The sequence below is a fragment of the Chionomys nivalis genome, chromosome 2 (assembly GCF_950005125.1).
Source record: "Chionomys nivalis chromosome 2, mChiNiv1.1, whole genome shotgun sequence".
Classification (NCBI taxonomy): Eukaryota; Metazoa; Chordata; class Mammalia; order Rodentia; family Cricetidae; genus Chionomys; species Chionomys nivalis.
Window position 1 is genome coordinate 116,962,576 of NC_080087.1, and position 10,392 is coordinate 116,972,967.

The following is a 10,392-nucleotide window of genomic DNA, read 5'->3' on the forward strand; positions in this document are numbered from 1 at the left end:
TGATGAAACATCACAACCAAGAAGCTTGATGAGAAAAGGGTTTATTCAGCTTTTACTTTCACATCACAGTTCATCATCAATGGAAGCCAGGACAGGAACTCAAGTAAGGCAGGCACCTGGAAGCAGGAGCTGATGAAGAAGTTCTGGAGGGGTGCTTATTGTTCCTTGTAGTTTGCTCAGCTTGCTTTCTTATAGGACCCAGAATCATCAGCCCATCAATCACTATTAAGGAAATACCCTATAGGCTTGCCTATAGCCTAATCATATGGAGGTATTTCCTCAATTGAGGATCCTTTCTCTCTGATGACTCTAACTTGTGTCTAGTTAACATAAAACTTGCCAATACAAGAAGAATGAGTGTGTGTGTGTCTGTGTGTGTGCATGTGTGTGTGTGTGCATGTGTGTGTGTTGGGGGGATAAGTGAGCTCTCACATGAGTTAGAGAAAATAATAAGAAAGAAGCTACTAAGCAAAATAAAGACTAAAGGAAGAAAGAATATGTTTGAGATCATGGTTAAGAGCACTGACTGCTCTTCCAGAGGACCCAGGTTCAATTTCCATCATCTACATGGCAGCTAACAACTGTCTCTAACTCCAAGATCTGTTACCCTCACACAGATACGCATGCAGGCAAAATACCAATGCACATAAAATAAAAATAAATAAATCATTTAAAGAAAAGAATATTTTTGAGATCAATTTCAGACATGGTGATGTGGAACTAAGAACGCCCAACTAGACAGACATGTGTAGTCAGGGGGTGAAAATTTTGGGCAAATGGGGATTGGTCTTGTTTGCTGCCCCATTTGCAGGCCAGAGCGGCTATAAGTGGAGGAATGAGAAGTGTTCTATTTGAATGTAAGAACCAATAGGGATTGGTGACCACATCAAGAGGACAGACCCGGTAGATGGAGATGAATGAGAGAAGGGAGCTGTCCCTGAGAGCCAGTGAGTTTGTCTAGAAGATGATGTCTATTGCAATGCGAAGGCGCTGTGCTGAAGAATGCTGTCATTTAAGAAGAAATGCTACATGTGGGGGACACACTGCCGTTCTGCAAACTGATATGCCTCAATCACTCCATAAATACTTCTTCAGAAAAAGTATTTTCTGAAATTATATATATTCCTTTATTTTGGTGGAGAATTACATGTCTGCTAGTGCATGTGTGTAGAGTTGGGAGTCCAGCTTGTTGGAATAGGTGCTCTCCTTCCACCATGTGGGTCTTGGTGATCAAACTCAAGGTCCAGGACTTGGAAGCAAGTACTTTGATCCTTGAGCTTTGTTGGCAGATCAGTAAGTACTTACCAACCAAATACAAGTTAGTGGGGAGGAGTAACACTGAATCATCCAGAAAGTCTGAGAATCATCATCCGAGTCAGAGGAGGCCCACAGTCATTAGATGGCTTGGCCAACATCAAGGGAGAAAAATTTCTAAGAAACAAATTTGGCAGGCGTATTAGTTGCTACGAAGGGGAGTTTGAGGGAGAATTGAGGGGCTTTCAGCTAGATGGCTTAAAGAAAGCAATTTTGTTTGGGCAGGTAAGGTCTGAATGCAGAAGGAGTCAGTTTTCAGTGCACTGTGGGGTAAGCAGTGAGGAAGCCAACAGAAACAGGACTCCCTGGTTGAAGTGTTTAGATTATTGGGATAGCTTCGCCATTTGCTTCACTTCCACAGTGACACCTGCCAGTCCCTCTCGATCTTTGACCCTGGTTAATGTAATGTTTCCCTATCTAGTGGCCTTCAGTATCGTGGGAATATGCTGGCCGCACAGGTGTTTGGACCCAATCCAGACCTACTGACCCGGAAGGTGCAGGGACCTGGCCTGCAGGAAGAGTTTTCAGAAGGTTTAACAGGGGAATTTGGAAATCTGCAGTTCACTGGCCTAACAGCCAAGATCTTTAAATCCGAGTGCAGGAGAACTGAGGCTCTGTCCTTCTACTTAGAAAGCAGCAAGCACCCAGCTTCTGCATGTGTCTGTGCACACAGGAACCTAGGAAGCCTCACTCCTTCACGGAGTCTCATATTTTCTGTTACAACACAAAACATTCTATTAGTTACTTTCCAATGACTGTGATGAAATACTGTGACCAAAAGGAGCACATCAAGGGGAGTTTATTTGGCTTACAGATCCAGAGGAGGGGTCCATAATGACAGGGGGTGTGCTAGCAGGTGGGGGGGTCGCATCTCAATCTCACACAGGAAGCAGAGATAAAGAGAGTGGATATGGACCGGAAGAGGGATGAGGGTATCAACCCTTGAAGCCTGCCCCCAAGACTGGACCTCCCCCCCCAAAGGATCTATAACCGCCCCAGGCACCACCAGCTGGTGACTAAGTGTTCAAATACTTGAGCCTATGAGGGCCATTTCTCTTTCAAACCACTACAAATCTCATTTTCTAAAGACATGCTCTGCTTTAATAGGATTTGGTTTTACGTTTTCTTAAGGTCTGGGATTCTCTTCTCCCGTCTTTCTATCCTTAAAATGCCATGTGGTGTTTTATGTTTGCCTACCACTTGAATGGCAATGCTGGGAGAGTTGGAGACAGTGGCAGACGCTTTCCTGATTCTACTCCAAATTTATCAAAACGTTTATTTTTTTTCTCCTTACCAGGTCTGTGAGCTGGATATTATCTTTAATTTTGAAAAGGCGTATTTTATCCTTGATGAATTTATAATAGGTGGAGAAATTCAGGAAACATCCAAGAAAACAGCAGTCAAGGCCATTGAAGACTCTGATATGTTACAGGAGGTCAGTATAGTTTTTATTCCTGGGAAAGATGATGTTGATTCCAGCACTAATTATAATATAGCTACCACTCTGATTACTACACCCTCATGTTGTGCTGGGCATAGCTTCTACTTTAAACAATTCTCACGTATTAGTTTGCTTAGTTCTTTCAGCAATTCTAACCAGTCTCAGTCTGTTTTCTTGTGAGTGAACAGAGACTCGGGAGGTGAAATGTCCTGCTCATGTTTGAAGTTAATAAATATGAAATAGATCTTTGGACCCTTGCGGTTTAGTCCTGAGTCTTTGCTTGTCCTGTCCGGCTGAGCTACAGGGTCTAAAATATCTTACCCTCTTAGGGGTATCAAATGCTTGGAGCTATTCTTTGCAAACGTAATTTTATGCGATGTATACAAAGGCTTTCATTAAAATATCTGCTGTGCCCTGGAAAGGAGACACAGCAGTATGTAGTTATTTCATTTGCTAGGAATATTAGAGCTATGTTATCGAAGATGGCATTTGTCATTTTAATTGAAATTCCCTGCCTCTTGGGAAGGCCCTAGGTCTGTGTGCTCTTGTTTGCGTAAATGAATCAGGAGCACTTATGGCTGAATTGCTGAGGTATAAATGGGCCCTCAAACCTGTGCTTGGCACTGCCCCTGACACTTTGCCTCATATAATATCCAGGGACTTTTTTTTTTAGAAGCATCCCAGATTTGAATCTGACCTAGTAGGGTGATATAACCTACATTAACTTCTTCCAGGACACTGGAAAAGAACACTGTGTTTCACGGACCTTTGCCTTCTAGAATGAGGCAGTTCTGAGCAGTCCTAAACTAAGCATATTTCTGGGTGCTTAGATTCTTTCCCAGCCTCTCAGAATATCAGTGGGTCTTCCTTCCTTCCCTCTTTTTCCCCTCTGTTGCCCCCACTCTCTGCTGTGTGTGTGTGTGTGTGTGTGTGTGTGTGTATGTGTGTGTTTGTTTTTTTGGACAGAGTCTTACAGTGTAACCCAGGCTGGCTTTAAATTCACTATTCTTCTGCCTCTACCTCCCAAGTGCTGGGATGACAGGCGTGTACCACACCTGGCCTCAGTGGGTCTTTCCATCTTCCTGTTTTCATAACAGCAGGTCAAGAGTCAAGAGGATTTCAAGAATTGTAAAGTACCCTTTTAAAACTGGTACTAAGGCCATTCTTCCTGCTATTTGGAAATAAGAGACTGATTAAGTTAATAAGACATTAGGCATGATTTCCCAGCAACTGTCTTGGCAATACTTTGAGCTGATTACTTACTCCTGCCCATGGAGGGACTCCATCCTCAGGTGAGTGGACATGAAGAAAGACAAGGGTGGGTTCCCACAAGCAGCTCTGGGTGCCTGTTAGGTCAATGTATTCATTGCTAGAGGTATTATCCCCTTGAAGAAATGCATTAAACCTCATTGAGTCTTACTTGACTCCTTCCAAATGTCACAAAAGGGATTTTATGAGGCACTGAAGCAATCAGTACTTGTAAATAACTTGTAAAAGAACATTTATTAAAATATGCTGGGGTGGAGAAGCAGGGAGTAGGAAGTGGGGGTTATTCCTAAGACTCTACTCTTTGTCTTTAAGATAGAAGCTTCTTATAGGAGAGGCAGACCTTTCACAGGGTCTTTGGTACTTTCGTAGCTAAAGCTTCCTGATACGAGGCCAAGACACACCTGAGTTATTTCGAAGTCCTCTGGCTGCAGGAAATAGGCTTTAAGAACTTTCAGTGGATCTGTGTTCCTAGTTCCACTTAAATCTTGGAAGCAGGCATTTCAAGAAGTGAGCCCTTTCACAGGAAAGCACTAACTGGTTGGCCGTGTCCCCGATGGCTGAGAAGACAGTGTGAACTGGTAGAGTTAGATGCCCCGTATTAAGCACTGTACCCCAGCTATCAGGCAAGGTTGTGGCTGCCCTTAAATGACCCTTGTTGAATGAACAGAGCCTGCCAAACACCAGTGTTGCTAGTGTCCCTGTGGGCTCCAGTACCCCTTCCAGTGCCATCCGTGAACATTTGGGAGAGCTTGTGGAAGAGTCAGCTTTGCTTGTCTGGTCTGCTTCACAAAGTAGAGAATATGTAGGAGAAAATGTTCAAATTGCATAAAGGGGAAAGAATGCCCCTTTACTTCCTGACCTGCCACGAGCCCCACGTTGGACACCATTTGTCATATCCCATGCCTGGGTGACAATTACTGGGTCCTGCCGGGCTTCTTCGTCCTTGTTTGGAGGGAAGTGTGAGGATTAAGAAAAATAGGCAAGAGACAACTGATAAAGTTGGGAGGGCATCTAGTAAATAATGAGTTTTGCCTCATATTTTTTTTCTCATAGGCTTTCTGTACCCCAATCCAAAGAGGAAGGGGAAGGCAAGAGACTTCTTTACCATGATACAAGGAACTAACAAAGTAATTACATTCTTAGTACCCCAAACCACACTCTAGGTCAAAACATCATGTCAGTAGCCACACCTTAGGTCAAACCTCCCGAAATATAACCTTGAAGGAGCCAGAAAAGGTCTGACTCTCTGACTTTTAGTCAAGGTGGATCGGATCCTCCTCTGTGGGTTCCCACTCTGACCTCAGCTCCAAGTACACACTAGTAGTTACTAGGGGCCAAGGAAGGCCTTTATGATGTTGTCTTCTTTCAGAACAACTGAAAACCATGAAGTAGCTCTTAGGACTTTCCCCTCAATTACACCTAATGAAAGTTCCTTGGGCTAGGGGAGAGAAACAAAAGTTAATTTCATATTTAATAAGGCCCATAGTCTTAAAGCTCCAGGTGCTCATCTTAATCTGAGCATATCCAGGTCAGATGTTGATAATTCTGAAAGTCTAATTGTCTGGGGATGACTGATATCAGACGGAGTAATAGCAATGTGGGTGATGTCATAAAGTTAGGACCATAGAGATTGTAGAATAGAGGTTCTAATTCTCAAGATTACCATATGGAGGCACACATTAAGAGAATGATCTTCACAGACAATAGTCTGTTAGGAAGGGATGGTCAAATGGAGTCAAGCCGTAGGCCATCTCATCCTTGAGAATGTATGAACAACTGCTTGGCGCACCCCAACACGTTTCAGTCTTCAGAGCATAAACCAAAACTGCAATGCAGTACAAAGGTGATGCATATTAGGTACAGAATGCATCTTATCAAGGTGTGAGAGTCTCCAGTTGGGTTCAAAGATATGACCCTAGCTTCACTCTTGTGAAGGCAAGGAAAGACAAAGATTTGAGACTGTTACTGTTTTAAGTCAGTTCCAACCATTTTAAGTGCAAGTTCAAGAAAACAACAAATTCTTACATCATTTCTTTATGTCCCTGGAGTGATAGCAGGACTCAGAGAGGGCAGGTCTGGCAGTCGCTGAGTCACTTCATGCTAATATAGGGTGGCTAACCAGAGCCCAGTGAACCTTTGCGGCTGTGAGGTAGTCACTTTATGTCCTTGATCATCTTATGCTTCGTCAAGGCTGCAGAAAGTGTTGGGCAGGGTGTCCATACTGTCCATTCAGATTTGCAACAGTAAGACATTTTAGCCATAGCAATATAAGAATATCAAACAAAGGGAATATTTTATTCTAGATTTTATCTTATCATCTTTTTTAATATTGATAATGTGCTGTCATCTCTTACTCTAAATAAATTTTAGACTTAATTTGCTTTGAATATTTTTAAATGGGGATAGACTCTACAAAATTCACATCGGCTGGGGGTCAGTGTTGATACCCAAGTCAAATTAAAGGTAGTGATGGAATATTTAAGAGGAGATTCAAGCCAGATGTCCTTGGTTATGAGCCTCTTTGGACAAGCTTTAAGAAAGTGTGGGTGACTAATCATAAATCATTTCAGCAGTGGTACACTGAGATTCTAAAGAGACAGGGAGCACAGGTAGAAACCCTGATTTCTGATATGGGTATCCTCTAGACCAGTGGTGCTCAGTCTTCCTGATGCTGCAACCCTTCAACACAGTTCCTCATGTTGTGATGACCGCCCCCAACCATAAAGTTATTCTGTGGCTTCTCATAATTGTAATTTTTCTACTGCTATGAATTATAAATGTAAATACCTGATTTGCTGGGTATCTACTATGCAACCTCCAGGTTGAGTGGCTCTGGACAATCTTGTTGGCCATTATCGTTGAACTCTTTGGCCCTGCTGCCAATCTTTCCTGAGATGTTGAATGGTCACACACATATTGGGGTGCATAATTAAATATCAATTGCTAAGCAAATTGGGAGTGACTCAAAGTGGCTTAAAGTTTTGCCTAAGGATAACTTACTACCCCCCACCCTCCATGAGCTCTGATGTAACCTGGGTCATTGATTTTCATAAATGTGTATCTGTTCAGTAGGAGGGAGTCTGCAATACCAGTGTGGAACTCTACCTGTCTTATCAAACACTTAAAAGAAAAGATGAAGACAGGAAACTAAAACTTTAGGGCTTAGCAGCAAACTTGATAACTGAAAGAGGGTCTAGATATTTTGGAGAAGTGCTCTTCCAAAGGCATGGTGGAAAGCTTTCAGAGTCATAGGATACTTATCCCTTCTGACCGGGCTGTAGGTATGATGAAGAGGTTCCACACAGTATAGAAAACAATGCATGTGTTACATGTGTATACTTGGGGCTTCTCGAACACATGTGCCCACATATGGTCCTTGCGGCCATTTAGACAGGAGCTTTAAATGAACAGTGGTGTCTCCGCAGTTGTTTCTTTAGCATCTCTCTTCCCAAACATCCACTTCCTGACAAGCTTACCCTTTTCTCAGTTGAAAGTGATGTATGTACAGCCATGTGGACATGTAGATAAATGATATTCAAACTTGTAGCTACTTTTGATACAATGCAAAGAGTTATGTCTATATATGTTTTTGAATTTTTTCAACATTGCAAAAGACAAAAACCAACAGAATGAAAAACAAATCATAGTCTGTTAATGCATATAGTTTAAAGGGAAGATTGCTCTAAGTCACTGTTCTTTTTCAGACAATGGAAGAATACATGAACAAGCCCACGTTTTAACTGTGCCGTCTACTTGAAGATTCTGAGTGCTTCGTGTTGGGAATCGACCAATGAGCAACTCTTTGCATCCGTCTCCACACAGCTTCTGGCTCGATGCCAAAAATAACTTAAAGGGATTGTTGTTAGCATAACGTATTTATAGTTGCTACGTGTCTGTATTATTCTGTGTATCAGTACTCATTGTGGCTCTAGTTGTTTCAAATAATTGCTGCAGATCGCATAGTTGTTTGCCGTGTTTGTGGCATTTTTTTAAACGTAATTTCAAATATTAGTTACAATATAATAATTTTTGTTGCCATTTGATCAGTCTACCTGTAGACTGACAACTACTTTGTGATAACACACAATTTTGAATGTAAAGTATATTTTATATAACAAATGCCTTTCCTAAATGTTTTTAAAAGGTACATGAATTCAAATTTATGTTACTAGTTCAGATTTCATACATGATGCAGACATTTTTTTAAATGTTCAATATTACTATAATTTCAGGTCAGATACAATTTATATGTATACAAAATATAATTTAATATTTTGAATTCAACTTATTTTCTTCAGAATTGGCATAGAACTTTATAAATGATTTTGATGTCTTAGAAGGTGCTAGATTGAGTTTTTTTTTATTTTTACTTTACTTTCAATTGAACATAAGGGACATTTCAGTAAGGTTATATTTTCTATAAGTTACCTATTTATTATGGTTTCAGGAGATCTGGAGATAAAATATTACAGCATCTCCTATTATTACCAAAGTACTAACAAAGGAATAGCTAGATCAATAATTGTCATCTCCACTACTATTTTACATCTCATGTCCTAATTAATCCTTGTGATTGAGAGGCTTCTTCAAATATTTTTAATGTAAGCTGAATGTATTAGGTTTCCTTAGGGCATGTATTTTCATTGTGTCCTTTATGGGAGGTGACTCCATTCCTTTTTCCTCTCCCCCTCCCCAAGAAAATATTTTCTGCTGACCACTATTATTGTGACCATGTCACCTTCATGCTTCCAAAACAAACGTTCTGCATAGTCAGGTACTGAGTGTGCTCAGACATGAAATAGGGAGTTGCTGTGTGGCGTTTGTTCTCGGCGCCCCTGTCTGGAGTTTCGGGTATGCATTTTCATTGTGGATGTCAAGGTCTGATATCATCCATATCAGAGTGCTTAGGACGCTTTTGTTTTCCCTAAGACAATAGTGAGTTTGAGTTTGGGTTCTGTGGGAGATCTCGAAAGGGAACATGATGGTTTGGTGTCTTTGGTTCATCTCATCAGTCATATTTCAGGGATGATGACAAAACCAGAATGGAAGAACAGTCAAACAGACCCATTTCTCAATATAACCATTTATATAAAGGCAATAATTCAGTTTGCATATGAGGTAATAAATGGACTTTAAATAGCTGATGTAGTTTCAGATTAATAATATAATTATGGTGGCAGGTTGATGTTTGTCCTTTTTGAACAACTTTGTTTAGACAGACTTCAGTTTTGTGCAGTAACTTAAAAAAAAATATGGTAAGAATCTGTTTTTCAAACATTTTGTAAAACTGAACTTTCTGTAATTTCAGAGGTTTTTCTGGTTCCTTCTCAGTGTTTTTGCATGAAGGTATCATAAAATGTACTGCTTATATTCTAGATAATAACATTTTTGACACGGTTCAGCTTGTTCAAGTATTCTTCCTGTCGGTGTACACATAGAAAGTGATTATATTTATATGGCATACTGGGGTAAATTCAAAGGATTTGAGGAACGGCTTACATGAACTTTAGTGAAAAATCATTATGCTTATTTTCTTTATTATTACAAAAGTCTAAGAAAAGTACCAAGTGAAAAGAAAAGTAATACTGAATTTGTATAAAACTTCCAAATAAAATGTTAAAAAATGTTGATAATGAACTTGAGTGTGTTTTCATGACCATACATGTAATATATATACATATACATGTGTGTATGTGTTAACTAATCTTTTAGTTCTTATAATTTTAATTTTAGTTTCTGGTAAAATCCCTTTAGAATTTCTTGCTACCCTTGGCAGTGGTGGCTCATGCCTTTAATCCCAGCACTCAGGAGGCAGAGGCAGGTAGATCTCTGAGTTCAAGGCCAGCCTGATCTACACAGCGAGTTTCAGAACAGTCAGGGCTACACAGAGAAACCCTGTCTCAAAAACAAAACAAAACAAAACAAAACAAAACAAAACAACCCTCCTCCGCACACATGCACACAAAAACAGCTAAAAAGAGAAAAAAGACAATAATTTCTTGCTATTTAGTAATGAGAACCTCACAAGGTGGAGGCTCGTGGGAGAAGAGTCCTTTCTTCCCCCATTCTGTTCTTCCAGCATTTCTTTACAGTGTGATAACAGGATTTCTTTACTGGCAGCCGAGGAAGCAATCAATCTTTCACTACTTTCATTAACAAATGTCAAGACCTTTTTTGCGATAAAATAAGTGAATTTTCTCATCCTGAATCTCTTAAAATAATGGTAAGGCTTTCATCAAATACACTGTGCTTCGAATCCCAATAATCCTTCCAAGATGTGTATTATCGAACTATAAAATATTGTTGACGGACTGCGTGGACATCGATCGACTTCTCAGAGGTTTCATCAATAAACACATTGATAAGTG

The 10,392-nt window shown here is 40.4% G+C and overlaps 1 protein-coding gene across 2 annotated transcripts in view; it reads left to right on the forward strand.

The window, feature by feature from the left end:
* Ap1s3 (adaptor related protein complex 1 subunit sigma 3) overlaps positions 1 to 9,641 on the forward strand; it is a 63,057-nt gene extending 53,416 nt beyond the window's left edge. Inside the window, exons 4-6 of one of the 2 annotated variants that reach the window (XR_009056678.1) lie at positions 2,612 to 2,749; positions 3,853 to 4,047; positions 7,729 to 9,641. Coding sequence is in view for 1 of the 2 variants with exons in the window: in XM_057761784.1 (XP_057617767.1) it covers positions 2,612 to 2,749; positions 7,729 to 7,764 (174 nt within the window). In the remaining variant the exon portion in view is untranslated. The remainder of the gene's footprint in view (positions 1 to 2,611; positions 2,750 to 3,852; positions 4,048 to 7,728) is intronic. The other variant, XM_057761784.1, reaches the window with a different exon arrangement.
* The last annotated feature ends 751 nt before the right edge of the window (positions 9,642 to 10,392 follow it).